The sequence below is a fragment of the Hemibagrus wyckioides genome, linkage group LG10 (genome assembly GCF_019097595.1).
Source record: "Hemibagrus wyckioides isolate EC202008001 linkage group LG10, SWU_Hwy_1.0, whole genome shotgun sequence".
NCBI lineage: Eukaryota > Metazoa > Chordata > Actinopteri > Siluriformes > Bagridae > Hemibagrus > Hemibagrus wyckioides.
In genome coordinates this window covers 755,001-777,500 of record NC_080719.1, presented here as the reverse complement: position 1 = coordinate 777,500, position 22,500 = coordinate 755,001, and the positions used below count along the sequence as shown (strand labels likewise).

The 22,500-nt window shown below is 45.1% G+C and overlaps 2 protein-coding genes across 3 annotated transcripts in view; both read left to right on the top strand.

Moving 5' to 3' along the window:
- Positions 1-11,055, top strand: part of tmem9b (TMEM9 domain family, member B) — a 36,807-nt gene extending 25,752 nt beyond the window's left edge. Inside the window, exons 3-5 of the mRNA XM_058401497.1 lie at positions 1-2; positions 9,308-9,442; positions 10,190-11,055. The exon at positions 1-2 is cut by the window's left edge and continues 107 nt beyond it. Coding sequence (XP_058257480.1) covers positions 1-2; positions 9,308-9,442; positions 10,190-10,345 — 293 coding nt within the window. The 3' untranslated portion in view covers positions 10,346-11,055. The remainder of the gene's footprint in view (positions 3-9,307; positions 9,443-10,189) is intronic.
- Positions 11,056-13,081: 2,026 nt separating this feature from the next.
- The window catches only part of dennd2b (DENN domain containing 2B), a 105,160-nt gene continuing 95,741 nt past the window's right edge, over positions 13,082-22,500 (top strand). Inside the window, exons 1-2 of one of the 2 annotated variants that reach the window (XM_058400399.1) lie at positions 13,088-13,215; positions 14,534-14,638. The gene's annotated coding sequence lies outside the window, so the exon portion shown is untranslated. Of the gene's footprint in view, positions 13,216-14,533; positions 14,639-22,500 lie in introns of both variants that reach the window. The other variant, XM_058400400.1, reaches the window with a different exon arrangement.

The following is a 22,500-nucleotide window of genomic DNA, read 5'->3' as shown; positions in this document are numbered from 1 at the left end:
AAGTAAGATCCTGCACTGCACACAAACTACAGCATCACTACTGCATCGTTACAGCATCACTACATAATTACAGCATCACTACATAATTACTGCATCACTACTGCATCATTACAGCATCACTACTGCATCGATACAGCATCACTACATAATTACAGCATCACTACTGCATCATTACAGCATCACTACTGCATCATTACAGCATCACTACTGCATCACTACTGCATCATTACAGCGTCACTACTGCATCATTACAGCGTCACTACTGCATCATTACAGCGTCACTACTGCATCATTACAGCGTCACTACTGCATCATTACAGCATCACTACATAATTACAGCATCACTACATAATTACAGCATCACTACTGCATCATTACAGCATCACTACAGCATCACTACTGCATCATTACAGCATCACTACATAATTACAGCATCACTACATAATTACAGCATCACTACTGCATCATTACAGCATCACTACATAATTACAGCATCACTACTGCATCATTACAGCATCACTACATAATTACAGCATCACTACTGCATCATTACAGCATCACTACATAATTACAGCATCATTACAGCATCACTACTGCATCATTACAGCGTCACTACTGCATCATTACAGCGTCACTACTGCATCATTACAGCGTCACTACTGCATCATTACAGCGTCACTACTGCATCATTACAGCGTCACTACTGCATCATTACAGCATCACTACATAATTATAGCATCACTACAGCATGACTACTGCATCACTACAGCATGACTACTGCATCACTACTGCGTCATTACAGCATCACTACTGCGTCATTACAGCATCACTACTGCGTCACTACTGCATCACTACAGCGTCACTACTGCATCATTACAGCGTCACTACTGCATCATTACAGCGTCACTACTGCATCATTACAGCATCACTACATCATTACAGCGTCACTACATCGTTACAGCGTCACTACTGCATCATTACAGCATCGCTACTGCATCGATACAGCATCACTACATAATTACAGCATCACTACATAATTACAGCATCACTACTGCATCATTACAGCATCACTACATAATTACAGCATCACTACTGCATCATTACAGCATCACTACATAATTACAGCATCACTACATAATTACAGCATCACTACTGCATCATTACAGCATCACTACATAATTACAGCATCACTACTGCATCATTACAGCATCACTACATAATTACAGCATCACTACTGCATCATTACAGCATCACTACATAATTACAGCATCATTACAGCATCACTACTGCATCATTACAGCGTCACTACTGCATCATTACAGCGTCACTACTGCATCATTACAGCGTCACTACTGCATCATTACAGCGTCACTACTGCATCATTACAGCGTCACTACTGCATCATTACAGCATCACTACATAATTATAGCATCACTACAGCATCATTACAGCATCACTACAGCATGACTACTGCATCACTACTGCGTCATTACAGCATCACTACTGCGTCATTACAGCGTCACTACTGCATCACTACAGCGTCACTACTGCATCATTACAGCGTCACTACTGCATCATTACAGCGTCACTACTGCATCATTACAGCATCACTACATCATTACAGCGTCACTACATCGTTACAGCGTCACTACTGCATCATTACAGCGTCACTACTGCATCATTACAGCATCACTACATCATTACAGCATCACTACTGCATCATTACAGCATCACTACTGCATCATTACAGCATCATTACAGCATCACTACATAATTACAGCATCATTACAGCATCACTACTGCATCATTACAGCATCACTACATAATTACAGCATCATTACAGCATCACTACTGCATCACTACTGCATCATTACAGCATCACTACTGCATCATTACAGCATCACTACTGCATCATTACAGCGTCACTACTGCATCATTACAGCATCACTACATAATTATAGCATCACTACTGCATCATTACAGCATCACTACATAATTACAGCATCACTACTGCATCATTACAGCATCACTACTGCATCATTACAGCATCACTACTGCATCATTACAGCATCACTACATCATTACAGCATCACTACATCATTACAGCGTCACTACTGCATCGTTACAGCGTCACTACTGCATCGTTACAGCGTCACTACTGCATCATTACAGCATCACTACTGCATCACTACTGCATCATTACAGCATCACTACTGCATCATTACAGCATCACTACATAATTATAGCATCACTACATCGTTACAGCGTCACTACTGCATCACTACAGCATCACTACTGCATCATTACAGCATCACTACATAATTACAGCATCATTACAGCATCACTACTGCATCATTACAGCATCACTACATAATTATAGCATCACTACTGCATCATTACAGCATCACTACATAATTACAGCATCACTACTGCATCATTACAGCATCACTACTGCATCACTACTGCATCATTACTGCATCATTACAGCATCACTACATCGTTACAGCGTCACTACTGCATCATTACAGCGTCACTACTGCATCATTACAGCATCACTACTGCATCATTACAGCATCACTACTGCATCACTACTGCATCATTACAGCATCACTACTGCATCATTACAGTGTCACTACATCGTTACAGCGTCACTACAGCATCATTACAGCATCACTACTGCATCATTACAGCATCACTACTGCATCACTACTGCATCATTACAGCATCACTACATCGTTACAGCGTCACTACTGCATCACTACTGCATCATTACAGCATCACTACATCGTTACAGCGTCACTACATCGTTACAGCGTCACTACTGCATCATTACAGCGTTACTACTGCATCATTACAGCATCACTACTGCATCATTACAGCATCACTACATAATTACAGCATCACTACTGCATCACTACTGCATCATTACAGCATCACTACTGCATCATTACAGCATCACTACATCATTACAGCATCATTACAGCATCACTACATAATTACAGCATCACTACATAATTACAGCATCACTACTGCATCATTACAGCATCACTACTGCATCATTACAGCATCATTACAGCATCACTACATAATTACAGCATCACTACTGCATCATTACAGCATCATTACAGCATCACTACATAATTACAGCATCACTACTGCATCGTTACAGCATCAATACAGCATCACTACTGCATCATTACAGCATCACTACTGCATTATTACAGCATCACTACATTACAGCATCACTACTGCATCATTACAGCATCACTACATAATTACAGCATCACTACTGCATCGTTACAGCATCACTACTGCATCATTACAGCATCACTACATAATTACAGCATCACTACTGCATCGTTACAGCATCACTACTGCATCATTACAGCATCACTACTGCATCATTACAGCATCACTACATAATTACAGCATCACTACTGCATCGTTACAGCGTCACTACTGCATCATTACAGCATCATTACAGCGTCACTACATCACTAGAGCACCAATACATCACTACAGCGTCACTACATCACTACAGCGTCACATCAGCACCAATACATCACTACAGCGTCACTGCATCACTACAGCACCAATACATCACTACAGAGTCACTGCATCACTACAGTCACTGCATCACTACAGCACCAATACATCACTACAGAGTCACTGCATCACTACAGAGTCACTACAGAGTCACTACATCACTACAGCGTCACTACAGCACCAGTAGATCACTACAGAGTCACTGCATCACTACAGCGTCACTACAGCACCAATACATCACTACAGAATCACTGCATCACTACAGCACCAATACATCACTACAGAGTCACTGCATCACTACAGCACCAATACATCACTACAGAGTCACTACATCACTACAGCGTCACTGCATCACTACAGCACCAATACATCACTACAGAGTCACTGCATCACTACAGAGTCACTACATCACTACAGCACCAATACATCACTACAGAGTCACTGCATCAATACAGCACCAATACATCACTACAGAGTCACTGCATCACTAGAGTCACTACATCACTACAAAGTCACTACATCACTACAGCGTCACTACAGAGTCACTACATCACTACAGCGTCACTACAGCATCACTACAGCACCAGTACATCACTACAGCACCAATACATCACTACAGAGTCACTGCATCATTACAGAGTCACTGCATCACTACAGAGTCACTGCATCACTACAGAGTCACTGCATCAATACAGCACCAATACATCACTACAGAGTCACTGCATCACTACAGCACCAATACATCACTACAGAGTCACTGCATCACTACACAGTCACTGCATCACTACAGAGTCACTGCATCACTACAGCGTCACTACAGCACCAATGCATCACTACAGAGTCACTACATCACTACAGCGTCACTACAGCACCAATACATCACTACAGCGTCACTACAGCACCAATACATCACTACAGAGTCACTGCATCACTACAGTCACTGCATCACTACAGCACCAATACATCACTACAGAGTCACTGCATCACTACAGAGTCACTGCATCACTACAGCGTCACTACAGCGTCACTACAGCACCAATACATCACTACAGAGTCACTGCATCACTACAGCACCAATACATCACTACAGAGTCACTGCATCACTACAGAGTCACTACATCACTACAAAGTCACTACATCACTACAGCGTCACTACAGAGTCACTACATCACTACAGCGTCACTACAGCATCACTACAGCACCAGTACATCACTACAGCACCAATACATCACTACAGAGTCACTGCATCATTACAGAGTCACTGCATCACTACAGAGTCACTGCATCACTACAGCACCAATACATCACTACAGAGTCACTGCATCACTACAGCACCAATACATCACTACAGAGTCACTGCATCACTACAGAGTCACTGCATCACTACAGAGTCACTGCATCACTACAGCGTCACTGCATCACTACAGCGTCACTACAGAGTCACTACATCACTACAGAGTCACTACATCACTACAGCGTCACTACAGCACCAATACATCACTACAGCGTCACTACAGCACCAATACATCACTACAGAGTCACTGCATCACTACAGAGTCACTGCATCACTACAGCACCAATACATCACTACAGAGTCACTGCATCACTACAGAGTCACTGCATCACTACAGAGTCACTGCATCACTACAGAGTCACTGCATCACTACAGCGTCACTACAGCGTCACTACAGCACCAATACATCACTACAGAGTCACTGCATCACTACAGCGTCACTACAGCACCAATACATCACTACAGAGTCACTGCATCACTACAGCGTCACTACAGCACCAATACATCACTACAGAGTCACTACATCACTACAGAGTCACTGCATCACTACAGCGTCACTACAGCACCAATACATCACTACAGAATCACTGCATCACTACAGCACCAATACATCACTACAGAGTCACTGCATCACTACAGCACCAATACATCACTACAGAGTCACTGCATCACTACAGCACCAATACATCACTACAGAGTCACTACATCACTACAGCGTCACTGCATCACTACAGCACCAATACATCACTACAGAGTCACTGCATCACTACAGAGTCACTACATCACTACAGCACCAATACATCACTACAGAGTCACTGCATCAATACAGCACCAATACATCACTACAGAGTCACTGCATCACTAGAGTCACTACATCACTACAAAGTCACTACATCACTACAAAGTCACTACATCACTACAGCGTCACTACAGAGTCACTACATCACTACAGCGTCACTACAGCATCACTACAGCACCAGTACATCACTACAGCACCAATACATCACTACAGAGTCACTGCATCATTACAGAGTCACTGCATCACTACAGAGTCACTGCATCACTACAGAGTCACTGCATCACTACAGCACCAATACATCACTACAGAGTCACTGCATCAATACAGCACCAATACATCACTACAGAGTCACTGCATCACTACAGCACCAATACATCACTACAGAGTCACTGCATCACTACAGTCACTGCATCACTACAGCGTCACTACAGCACCAATGCATCACTACAGAGTCACTACATCACTACAGCGTCACTACAGCACCAATACATCACTACAGCGTCACTACAGCACCAATACATCACTACAGAGTCACTGCATCACTACAGAGTCACTGCATCACTACAGTACCAATACATCACTACAGAGTCACTGCATCACTACAGAGTCACTGCATCACTACAGCGTCACTACAGCGTCACTACAGCACCAATACATCACTACAGAGTCACTGCATCACTACAGCACCAATACATCACTACAGAGTCACTGCATCACTACAGAGTCACTACATCACTACAAAGTCACTACATCACTACAGCGTCACTACAGAGTCACTACATCACTACAGCGTCACTACAGCATCACTACAGCACCAGTACATCACTACAGCACCAATACATCACTACAGAGTCACTGCATCATTACAGAGTCACTGCATCACTACAGAGTCACTGCATCACTACAGCACCAATACATCACTACAGAGTCACTGCATCAATACAGCACCAATACATCACTACAGAGTCACTGCATCACTACAGCACCAATACATCACTACAGAGTCACTGCATCACTACAGCGTCACTGCATCACTACAGCGTCACTACAGAGTCACTACATCACTACAGAGTCACTACATCACTACAGCGTCACTACAGCACCAATACATCACTACAGCGTCACTACAGCACCAATACATCACTACAGAGTCACTGCATCACTACAGAGTCACTGCATCACTACAGCACCAATACATCACTACAGAGTCACTGCATCACTACAGAGTCACTGCATCACTACAGAGTCACTGCATCACTACAGTGTCACTACAGAGTCACTACATCACTACAGAGTCACTACATCACTACAGCGTCACTACAGAGTCACTGCATCACTACAGCGTCACTACAGCACCAATACATCACTACAGAGTCACTGCATCACTACAGCGTCACTACAGCACCAATACATCACTACAGAGTCACTACATCACTACAGAGTCACTGCATCACTACAGCGTCACTACAGCACCAATACATCACTACAGAATCACTGCATCACTACAGCACCAATACATCACTACAGAGTCACTGCATCATTACAGAGTCACTACATCACTACAGCACCAATACATCACTACAGAGTCACTGCATCAATACAGCACCAATACATCACTACAGAGTCACTGCATCACTACAGAGTCACTACATCACTACAGCGTCACTACAGAGTCACTACATCACTACAGCGTCACTACAAAGTCACTACATCACTACAGCGTCACTACAGTCACTACATCACTACAGCGTCACTACAGCATCACTACAGCACCAGTACATCACTACAGCACCAATACATCACTACAGAGTCACTGCATCATTACAGAGTCACTGCATCACTACAGCACCAATACATCACTACAGAGTCACTGCATCACTACAGCACCAATACATCACTACAGAGTCACTGCATCACTACAGTCACTGCATCACTACAGCGTCACTACAGCACCAATGCATCACTACAGAGTCACTACATCACTACAGCGTCACTACAGCACCAATACATCACTACAGCGTCACTACAGCACCAATACATCACTACAGAGTCACTGCATCACTACAGAGTCACTGCATCACTACAGTACCAATACATCACTACAGAGTCACTGCATCACTACAGAGTCACTGCATCACTACAGCGTCACTACAGCGTCACTACAGCACCAATACATCACTACAGAGTCACTGCATCACTACAGCGTCACTACAAAGTCACTACATCACTACAGCGTCACTACAGTCACTACATCACTACAGCGTCACTACAGCATCACTACAGCACCAGTACATCACTACAGCACCAATACATCACTACAGAGTCACTGCATCATTACAGAGTCACTGCATCACTACAGCACCAATACATCACTACAGAGTCACTGCATCACTACAGCACCAATACATCACTACAGAGTCACTGCATCACTACAGAGTCACTGCATCACTACAGAGTCACTGCATCACTACAGCACCAATACATCACTACAGAGTCACTGCATCACTACAGCACCAATACATCACTACAGCGTCACTACAGAGTCACTACATCACTACAGAGTCACTACATCACTACAGCGTCACTACAGCACCAATACATCACTACAGCGTCACTACAGCACCAATACATCACTACAGAGTCACTGCATCACTACAGCACCAATACATCACTACAGAGTCACTGCATCACTACAGAGTCACTGCATCACTACAGAGTCACTACAGAGTCACTACATCACTACAGAGTCACTACATCACTACAGCGTCACTACAGCACCAATACATCACTACAGCGTCACTACAGCACCAATACATCACTACAGAGTCACTGCATCACTACAGAGTCACTGCATCACTACAGAGTCACTGCATCACTACAGCACCAATACATCACTACAGAGTCACTGCATCACTACAGAGTCACTGCATCACTACAGAGTCACTGCATCACTACAGCGTCACTACAGAGTCACTACATCACTACAGCGTCACTACAGCACCAATACATCACTACAGCGTCACTACAGCACCAATACATCACTACAGAGTCACTGCATCACTACAGAGTCACTGCATCACTACAGCACCAATACATCACTACAGAGTCACTGCATCACTACAGAGTCACTGCATCACTACAGAGTCACTGCATCACTACAGCACCAATACATCACTACAGCGTCATTGCGTCATGACAGCGTCACTACAATGTTATGAGATTATATCGTGATATTGTAATAAAATCATAAAAGTAGTAATATTTCCTCCTGATAAATGTTCTGAAGCAGTGGACACAGTGGACACATGGAGGTTTTCGCCGTCTCTCTCAGCCCTGAGTGTCCAGCTGTGTGTATTACAGAAAGACAAAATTTACTTAAACTAATATTTTATATTTATATATTAACAGCTTCCCTTCACACAGGAATGAGTTTCTGCTCTGTGAGGTTAATATGTGCGTGCGTGTGTGGTGCGTGTGTGTGTGGTGCGTGTGTGGTGCGTGTGCGTGTGCGTGTGTGGTGCGTGTGCGTGTGTGGTGCGTGTGCGTGTGTGGTGCGTGTGTGGTGCGTGCGTGCGTGTGTGGGTGGTGCGTGTGTGGTGCGTGTGTGTGTGGTGCGTGTGTGTGTGGTGCGTGTGTGGTGCGTGTGTGGGGTGTGGGGTGCGTTTCAGGTGACCATCATCATCTACCTTTCTGTTTTGGGGCTGCTGCTGCTCTACATGGTGTATCTGACCCTGCTGGAGCCCATGCTCAAACGCCGCCTGTTCGGACACTCGCAGCTCATCCAGAGTGATGATGACGTCGGGGTCAGTTCCTCCCTCACTCCACTGTTTACTGTTTACTTTCCTCTTTCCTCTTTCCTGTTTCCTCTTTCCTGTTTCCTCTTTCCTGTTTACTCTTTCCTGTTTCCTCTTTCCTGTTTCCTCTATACTCTTTCCTCTATACTGTTTACTCTTTCCTCTTTCCTGTTTCCTCTTTACTCTTTCCTGTTTCCTCTTTCCTGTTTCCTCTTTCCTCTTTCCTGTTTACTCTTTCCTGTTTACTCTTTCCTCTTTCCTGTTTCCTCTTTCCTGTTTCCTCTTTCCTGTTTCCTCTATACTGTTTACTCTTTCCTCTTTCCTGTTTCCTCTTTACTCTTTCCTGTTTCCTCTTTCCTCTTTCCTGTTTACTCTTTCCCCACAACCACAGAGCACATGATCAGAGCCAGGGTCTGAAACAATCAGGAGAAAATTCTCCAAAAGTCAGAAACAAACCCAGAACCTGAAACTCTGACAGCAGCAACTGAAGAAAAATGAATCATAAAAATGAAGTCAGATAAGAGTCTGATTAATCCGATCAGCAGAAACACAATCCTGCACTTTATTCCATTTATTTACTTAAAAATAAAAAATTGTAGATATTTAGTCCCAGATTTATTTTATCTTGTTTATAGAGCTTCTCTTTATATCTCTGTTTATATAAATACTCAACATATCTGCCTCTCAGCAGTGTGTGTGTGTGTGTGTGTGTGTGTGTGTGTGTGTGTAAGGAATCATGTTTTTGTTTGTTTTTAGGACCAGCAGCCTTTCGCTAACGCTCACGATGTGCTGTCCCGCTCGCGCTCTCGCACCAACATGCTGAACAAGGTGGAGCATGCGCAGCAGCGCTGGAGGAGGCAGGTCCAGGAGCAGCGCAAGTCCGTGTTCGATCGGCATGTGGTGCTGAGCTAAACAAAACGAAACAAAAAACACTCCCCCTACTGGACGGGCCGCTCATCATCCCTGTTATATGTGCAGTGTAATCTTCTCACCTTTATAACATCATCTCCTGTGTGTGTGTGTGTGTGTGTGTGTGTGTGTGTGACGTTTCCTCCACATCCACTGGCATGAAATTTCATCTCTTTGTATTTAACATTCTGAATGTTTTTTTATTTTTAATTTTTGCATGAAATCAGATGAAAACTTCAGTGAATAAAAACGTTTGTTTCTGATGCAGTCGCTCAGGTTTAAATACAGAGGCACAAACACGAGCGGCAAAATATAAGCTCATAGTCATCTCATTCCTCTTTAATAAACATAAATATCTCATTGTGTGTGTGTGTGTGTGTGTGTGTGTGTGTGTGTGTGTGTGTGTGTGTGTGCGTGCGCGCACAGATCTCATCATGAACTGTTTAAAAGTTGTATCACTAAATAAACCCATGTCCTGTTTAACCAGTCTTAACTAAACGCTGATCATTTTATAAATGTGATATCGTCCATTTTCATGTAAACAAACTCTTCGTGGTTGATGATTACAGTATTGTTGTGGAACTTTCTCCAGAAGATTAATGTTTGTGTTGGCTTCATGTTTTAGGAGTTTAGGGCTCGATGACGAGGTTAATATCGGATGTTTTATCTTGTACCTGTGAGCACTTCCAATAAATTCTGTACACTTCTGTGGAGACGACTGGCTTTATTTTCTCTCTCTTTCATAAGGTGTGAACAAACAGCAGGGTTAGTGTAGCTCTCTTGATTGTAGTGATGACACAGTAAAGAAAAAAAACCTTTTGTGATTTTTTTTTTAGAAGAGTTCTGATTTTGTAATTAGGAAAAACCTGAGATTAAAATGAATGTGGCTGCAGAGGGGAAAACCTAAAGTATCTCACAAAAGTGAGTACACCCCTCACAAAAGTGAGTACACCCCTCACAAAAGTGAGTACACCCCTCACATAAGTGGAAATGTCCAAATTGGGCCCAATTAGCCATTTCCCCTCCCCGGTGTCATGTGACTCGTTAGTGTTACAAGGTCTCAGGTGTGAATGGGGAGCAGGTGTGTTAAATTTGGTGTTATCGCTCTCACACTCTCTCATACTGGTCACTGGAAGTTCAACATGGCACCTCATGGCAAAGAACTCTCTGAGGATCTGAAATAAAGATTTGTTGCTCTACGTAAAGATGGCCTAGGCTGTAAGAAGATTGCCAAGACCTTGAAACTGAGCTGCAGCACGGTGGGCAAGACCATACAGCGGTTTTACAGGACAGGTTCCACTCAGAACAGGCCTCACCATGGTCCACCAAAGAAGTTGAGTGTACGTGCTCAGTGTCATATCCGGAGGTCGTCTTTGGGAAATAGACGTATGAGTGCTGCCAGCATTGCTGCAGAGGTTGAAGGGGTGGGGGGTCAGCCGGTCAGAGGGGTGGGGGGTCAGCCGGTCAGTGCTCAGACCATACGCCACACACTGCATCAAATTGGTCTGCATGGCTGTCGTCACAGAAGGAAGCCTCTACTAAAGATGATGCACAAGAAAGCCTGCATACAGTTTGCTGAAGACAAGCAGACTAAGGACGTGGAATACTGGAACCATGTCCTGTGGTCCGATGAGACCAGGATAAACTTATTTGGTTCAGATGGTGTCAAGCGTGTGTGGGGGCAACCAGGTGAGGAGTACAAAGACAAGTGTGTCTTGCCTACAGTCAAGCATGGTGGTGGGAGTGTCATGGTCTGGGCCTGCATGAGTGCTGCCGGCACTGGGGAGCTACAGTTCATTGAGGGAACCATGAATGCCAACATGTACTGTGAAGCAGAGCATGAGCCCCTCCCTTCAGAGACTGGGCCACAGGGCAGTATTCCAACATGATAACGACCCCAAACACTCCTCCAAGACCACCACTGCCTTGCTAAAGAAGCTGAGGGTAAAGGTGATGGACTGGCCAAGCATGTCTCCAGACCTAAACCCTAAGGTGGGGGAGCACAAGGTCTCTAACATCCACCAGCTCTGTGATGTCATCATGGAGGAGTGGAAGAGGACTCCAGTGGCAACCTGTGAAGCTCTGGTGAACTCCATGCCCAAGAGGGTTAAGGCAGTGCTGGAAAATAATGGTGGCCACACAAAATATTGACACTTTGGGCCCAATTTGGACATTTCCACTTAGGGGTGGAGTCACTTTTGTTGCCAACGGTTTAGACATTAATTGCTGTGTGTTGAGTTATTTTGAGGGGACAGTAAATTTACACTGTTATACAGGCTGGACACTCACTACTGTACATTGGAGCAGAGGGGCATTTCTTCAGTGTTGTCACATGAAAAGATATAAAATATTTACAGAAATGTGAGGAGTGTACTCACTTCTGTGAGATCCTCCTGAAGTCAAGTTTCTCCATGCCGAGTAACTTTCTTTCTTTCTTTCTTTCTTTCTTTCTTTCTTTCTTTCTTTCTTTCTTTTCAAATCGAAATGAATCGAATTGTGAGATTGAATCGGTTCATCAGCAGATCGCCTAAACTGTGGCCTGTGTTATAAGAATGAAATATAAAGAGTTTAATGTTCCATCTAGACACAGCTGTTAGAAGTTTAAAAAGTTTAAGGTTAGATTTATTAACACATGTTTCAGTATGGGATAAGAAAAAAGAAAAGTGCGATTCACGAATCGATTCTCTCATCACGATTCAATTCATGCGGGACAGAGAGTCGTTTCAAGGGAATGAATCGTTCGCGAGTCGCTCATCAGTGCACACTGCGTTCAGCTCGGACACACACACACACACACACACACACACGTCCTCGGACCTCAGGCATGGACTTCTGAGACACTTTTACTCTTTTAGTTCTCGGAATTAAAGAAGGTGAGAAAATTTTTCTTTTTTATTCTTAGCTGCTGGACATGCTTTGTGTGTGTGTGTGTGTGTGTGTGTGTTCGGTAGTGGAGAAATTGTACAGATAATCTGTATTAAACCATGAAGTGTTGAGTCAGAGATTAAAACTGCAACTCAGTCACATAAGAGGTCATTAAATAGCCGCTTTATTCAGTTCAGTGTCCGGCTTTGTCCATATCGCAACTCTGCAGATTAAAAGTTTCCTAAACACATAAATAAACAACTATAAATAATAAATAACTAGGGATTGATTTTTTATTCGTTCCTTTCTGTTAGAAATCAGAATCCAATCAAAATTATCACCAGGAGTCTAATAACTCTCTCTCTCTTTCTCTCTCTTTCTCTCTCTCTCTCTCTCTCTTTCTCTCTCTCTCTCTCTCTCTCTCTCTTTCTCTCTCTCTCTCTCTCTCTCTCTCTCTTTCTCTCTCTCTCTCTCTCTCTCTCTCTCTCACACACACACACACCTTTGTGGATCTGTGATGTGAGTGTGATCCGCTTTACCTGTGCATGATAAAGTTTATTAATTTTTTATGAATAAAGTAGCGAGTTATTCCAGACTGATTGAGAGGAAACTAGGGGGCGCTCTTATACCTCTTATGATCCTGAGAGATTTATTTATTTGTCTATAATGTTCACTTTTATTAAATAATTAAACAGAATGTAAGACGTGATGATGGTGGATTATAGTGAAAACGCTGTCTTATTATTTTGTTAGCTGTTAGCTTTGTTAGAGTTTCAGACATTCGGCTAAACGCAGCAATTTACAGTGTTTATAGTTCTGTGTTTATTCTCTCTGACCGACCAACCGTTATCATCATCATCATCATCATCATCATCATCATCATCAGTGACTCTTCAGGCCCCTGAGGAGCACAGTGTGGGAAATTATTACAAACCCCCCCCCTCTCTCTCTCCCTCTCTCACTCTCTCACTCTCCCTTAATTAAACTTTATGAACATGTGACATCAGTGAAGTTTATACAAGTGAAAGGAAATGAATGTGGAATTTAAACCATTTTTTCCTTTAATGACTTTTTCAGGTTTCCTGTTTGAGTTGTGTTTTTTTGTGACTGCTGAAATTGCACATTTTGCCTGCTTTTATGAAATGTTGAATCAGTAAACAGTATTTTTCAGATATGTTGTGTGAGGAGGTTTGGGGGTGTATAGGGGACTTGAATAGACACCTATAAAAGATTCCACTCCATTTAATAGTTTATACACTGATCAGCCATAACATTATGACCACCTGCCTAATATTGTGTTGCTCCCCACATTTGCTGCTAAAACAGCCCTGACCCGTCAAGGCATGGACTCCACTAGATCCCTGAAGGTGTGCTGTGGAATCTGGCACCAAGATGTTAGCAGCAGATCCTTTAAGTCCTGTAACTTACGAGGTAGGATCAGACTTGTTTGTCCAAGACATCCCACAGATGCTGGATTTGATTGAGACCTGGGGCATTTGGAGGTCAAGTCAACACCTCAAACTGGTTGTTGTGGTCATCAAACCATTCCTGAACCATTTTTGCTTTGTGGCATAGAGCATTATGTCCTGCTTCTTTGAGGACAAAATGTTGACTTGCTGCCTAATATATCCCGCCCACTAACAGGTGCCATGATGAGGAGATACTCAGTCTTATTCACTTCACCTGGAGCTGCTCAGAGAGTTATAGCTGACCGGTGTGTACTGGGGATATTTTTCAGTGAAGTGAATTCTCTGACTACTAATTTTGAAACTTCCAGCTGCTTTATTTTTATCTTTCTGTCTTTATTCTTACACACACTCATGTCCTACACACACACACACACACACTCATGTCCTACACACACACACACACACACACACTCATGTCCTACACACACACACACACACACACTCATGTCCTACACACACACACACACACACTCATGTCCTACACACACACACACACACACACACACTCATGTCCTACACACACACTCATGTCCTACACACACACACACACACACTCATGTCCTACACACACACACACACACACTCATGTCCTACACACACACACACACACACACACACTCATGTCCTACACACACACACACACACACTCATGTCCTACACACACACACACACACACTCATGTCCTACACACACACACACTCATGTCCTACACACACACACACACACACACTCATGTCCTACACACACACACACACACACACTCATGTCCTACACACACACACACACACACTCATGTCCTACACACACACACACACACACACACTCATGTCCTACACACACACACACACACACTCATGTCCTACACACACACACACACACACACACACACACACTCATGTCCTACACACACACACACACACACACACACACACACACTCATGTCCTACACACACACACACACACACACTCATGTCCTACACACACACACACTCATGTCCTACACACACACACACACACACTCATGTCCTACACACACACACACACACACACACTCATGTCCTACACACACACACACACACACACACTCATGTCCTACACACACACACACACACACACACACACTCATGTCCTACACACACACACACACACACACACACACACTCATGTCCTACACACACACACACACACACACACTCATGTCCTACACACACACACACACACACACACACTCATGTCCTACACACACACACACACACACACTCATGTCCTACACACACACACACACACACACACTCATGTCCTACACACACACACACACACACACTCATGTCCTACACACACACACACACACACACACACACTCATGTCCTACACACACACACACACACACTCATGTCCTACACACACACACACACACACACACACTCATGTCCTACACACACACACACACACACTCATGTCCTACACACACACACACACTCATGTCCTACACACACACACACACACACTCATGTCCTACACACACACACACACACACACACACACTCATGTCCTACACACACACACACACACTCATGTCCTACACACACACACACACACACTCATGTCCTACACACACACACACTCATGTCCTACACACACACACACACACACACACTCATGTCCTACACACACACACTCATGTCCTACACACACACACTCATGTCCTACACACACACACTCATGTCCTACACATACACACTCATGTCCTACACACACACTCATGTCCTACACACACACACTCATGTCCTACACACACACACACACACTCATGTCCTACACACACACACACACACACTCATGTCCTACACACACACACACACACACACACTCATGTCCTACACACACACACACACACACACTCATGTCCTACACACACACACACACACACACACACTCATGTCCTACACACACACACACTCATGTCCTACACACACACACACACACACTCATGTCCTACACACACACACACACACACACACTCATGTCCTACACACACACTCACACTCATGTCCTACACACACACTCACACTCATGTCCTACACACACACACACTCATGTCCTACACACACACACACACACTCATGTCCTACACACACACACACACACACACTCATGTCCTACACACACACACACACTCACACTCATGTCCTACACACACACACTCATGTCCTACACACACACACTCATGTCCTACACACACACTCACACTCATGTCCTACACACACACACACACACTCATGTCCTACACATACACACTCATGTCCTACACACACACACGCTCACCCTCATGTCCTACACACTCACCCTCATGTCCTACACACTCACCCTCATGTCCTACACACACACACTCATGTCCTACACACTCACACTCATGTCCTACACACTCACCCTCATGTCCTACACACACACACTCATGTCCTACACACACACACTCACCCTCATGTCCTACACACACACACTCACCCTCATGTCCTACACACTCACACTCATGTCCTACACACACACTCATGTCCTACACACACACACTCATGTCCTACACACACACACTCACCCTCATGTCCTACACACACACACTCACCCTCATGTCCTACACACTCACACTCATGTCCTACACACACACTCATGTCCTACACACACTCACCCTCATGTCCTACACACTCACCCTCATGTCCTACACACTCACACTCATGTCCTACACACACACTCATGTCCTACACACACACACTCACCCTCATGTCCTACACACTCACACTCATGTCCTACACACACACACACACACCCTCATGTCCTACACACTCACACTCATGTCCTACACACACACACTCACCCTCATGTCCTACACACACACACTCACCCTCATGTCCTACACACTCACCCTCATGTCCTACACACTCACCCTCATGTCCTACACACTCACACTCATGTCCTACACACACACACTCACCCTCATATCCTACACACACACACTCATGTCCTACACACACACACTCACACTCATGTCCTACACACACACACTCACACTCATGTCCTACACACATACACACTCATGTCCTACACACACACACTCACACTCATGTCCTACACACACACACTCACACTCATGTCCTACACACTCACCCTCATGTCCTACACACACACTCACCCTCATGTCCTACACACTCACACTCATGTCCTACACACTCACACTCATGTCCTACACACTCACCCTCATGTCCTACACACACACACTCATGTCCTACACACACACACTCACACTCATGTCCTACACACTCACCCTCATGTCCTACACACACACTCACCCTCATGTCCTACACACTCACACTCATGTCCTACACACTCACACTCATGTCCTACACACTCACCCTCATGTCCTACACACACACACTCATGTCCTACACACACACACTCACCCTCATGTCCTACACACTCACACTCATGTCCTACACACTCACCCTCATGTCCTACACACACACTCACCCTCATGTCCTACACACTCACCCTCATGTCCTACACACTCACCCTCATGTCCTACACACTCACCCTCATGTCCTACACACACACACTCATGTCCTACACACACACACTCATGTCCTACACACACACACTCATGTCCTACACACTCACCCTCATGTCCTACACACACACACTCATGTCCTACACACTCACCCTCATGTCCTACACACACACACTCACACTCATGTCCTACACACTCACACTCATGTCCTACACACTCACCCTCATGTCCTACACACACACTCACCCTCATGTCCTACACACACACACTCATGTCCTACACACACACACTCATGTCCTACACACTCACCCTCATGTCCTACACACACACACTCATGTCCTACACACTCACACTCATGTCCTACACACTCACACTCATGTCCTACACACACACACTCACACTCATGTCCTACACACACACACTCACACTCATGTCCTACACACACACACACTCATGTCCTACACACACACACACACACACACTCATGTCCTACACACACACACACACACACACACTCATGTCCTACACACACACACACTCATGTCCTACACACACACACACACACACACTCATGTCCTACACACACACACACACACACACACACACTCATGTCCTACACACACACACACACACACACACTCATGTCCTACACACACACACACACACACTCATGTCCTACACACACACACACACTCACACTCATGTCCTACACACTCACCCTCATGTCCTACACACACACACTCATGTCCTACACACACACACTCATGTCCTACACACTCACCCTCATGTCCTACACACACACACTCATGTCCTACACACTCACCCTCATGTCCTACACACACACACTCACACTCATGTCCTACACACACACTCATGTCCTACACACTCACCCTCATGTCCTACACACACACTCACCCTCATGTCCTACACACACACACTCATGTCCTACACACACACACTCATGTCCTACACACTCACCCTCATGTCCTACACACACACACTCATGTCCTACACACTCACCCTCATGTCCTACACACACACACTCACACTCATGTCCTACACACTCACACTCATGTCCTACACACTCACACTCATGTCCTACACACACACACTCACACTCATGTCCTACACACACACACTCACACTCATGTCCTACACACACACACACTCATGTCCTACACACACACACACACACACTCATGTCCTACACACACACACACACTCATGTCCTACACACACACACACTCATGTCCTACACACACACACACACACACACACACACACACTCATGTCCTACACACACACACACACACACACACACTCATGTCCTACACACACACACACACACACACACTCATGTCCTACACACACACACACACACACTCATGTCCTACACACACACACACACACACACACACACACTCATGTCCTACACACACACACACACACTCATGTCCTACACACACACACACACTCATGTCCTACACACACACACACTCATGTCCTACACACACACTCACACACACTCATGTCCTACACACACACACACACACTCATGTGCTACACACACACACACACACACTCATGTCCTACACACACACACACACACACACACACACACTCATGTCCTACACACACACACACTCACACTCATGTCCTACACACACACTCACACTCATGTCCTACACACACACACACTCATGTCCTACACACACACACTCATGTCCTACACACACACTCATGTCCTACACACACACACTCATGTCCTACACACACACACACACTCATGTCCTACACACACACACACACACACTCATGTCCTACACACACACACACACACACACACTCATGTCCTACACACACACACACACACACACACACTCATGTCCTACACACACACACTCATGTCCTACACACACACACACACACACACACACTCATGTCCTACACACACACACACACACTCACACTCATGTCCTACACACACACTCACACTCATGTCCTACACACACACTCACACTCATGTCCTACACACACACACACTCATGTCCTACACACACACACACACACACACACTCATGTCCTACACACACACACACACACACTCATGTCCTACACACACACACACACACACTCATGTCCTACACACACACACACACTCATGTCCTACACACACACACACACACTCATGTCCTACACACACACACACACTCATGTCCTACACACACACTCACACTCATGTCCTACACACACACACACACACTCATGTCCTACACACTCACCCTCATGTCCTACACACTCACACTCATGTCCTACACACACACACACACACACCCTCATGTCCTACACACTCACACTCATGTCCTACACACACACACTCACCCTCATGTCCTACACACACACACTCACACTCATGTCCTACACACTCACCCTCATGTCCTACACACTCACCCTCATGTCCTACACACTCACACTCATGTCCTACACACACACACTCACCCTCATATCCTACACACACACACTCATGTCCTACACACACACACTCACACTCATGTCCTACACACACACACTCACACTCATGTCCTACACACACTCACACTCATGTCCTACACACACACACTCACACTCATGTCCTACACACACACACTCACACTCATGTCCTACACACTCACCCTCATGTCCTACACACACACTCACCCTCATGTCCTACACACTCACACTCATGTCCTACACACTCACACTCATGTCCTACACACTCACCCTCATGTCCTACACACACACACTCATGTCCTACACACACACACTCACACTCATGTCCTACACACACACACACTCATGTCCTACACACACACACACACACACACACTCATGTCCTACACACACACACACTCATGTCCTACACACACACTCACACTCATGTCCTACACACACACACTCATGTCCTACACACACACACTCATGTCCTACACATACACACTCATGTCCTACACACACACACTCATGTCCTACACACACACACACACACACACACACATTCATGTCCTACACACACACACACACACACACTCATGTCCTACACACACACACACACACACACACTCATGTCCTACACACACACACACACACTCATGTCCTACACACACACACACTCATGTCCTACACACACACACACACACACTCATGTCCTACACACACACACACACACACACACACTCATGTCCTACACACACACTCACACTCATGTCCTACACACACACTCACACTCATGTCCTACACACACACACACTCATGTCCTACACACACACACACACACTCATGTCCTACACACACACACACACTCACACTCATGTCCTACACACACACACTCATGTCCTACACACACACACTCATGTCCTACACACACACACTCATGTCCTACACACACACTCACACTCATGTCCTACACACACACTCACACTCATGTCCTACACACACACACACACACTCATGTCCTACACATACACACTCATGTCCTACACATACACACTCATGTCCTACACACACACTCACACTCATGTCCTACACACACACGCTCACACTCATGTCCTACACACTCACACTCATGTCCTACACACTCACCCTCATGTCCTACACACTCACCCTCATGTCCTACACACACACACTCACCCTCATGTCCTACACACTCACCCTCATGTCCTACACACACACACTCACCCTCATGTCCTACACACTCACCCTCATGTCCTACACACTCACCCTCATGTCCTACACACTCACCCTCATGTCCTACACACACACACTCATGTCCTACACACACACACTCACACTCATGTCCTACACACTCACCCTCATGTCCTACACACTCACCCTCATGTCCTACACACACACACTCACCCTCATGTCCTACACACACACACTCACCCTCATGTCCTACACACACACACTCACCCTCATGTCCTACACACTCACACTCATGTCCTACACACACACTCATGTCCTACACACACTCACCCTCATGTCCTACACACTCACACTCATGTCCTACACACACACACTCACCCTCATGTCCTACACACTCACCCTCATGTCCTACACACACACACTCACCCTCATGTCCTACACACTCACCCTCATGTCCTACACACACACACACTCACCCTCATGTCCTACACACTCACACTCATGTCCTACACACACACACTCACCCTCATGTCCTACACACACACACTCACACTCATGTCCTACACACTCACCCTCATGTCCTACAC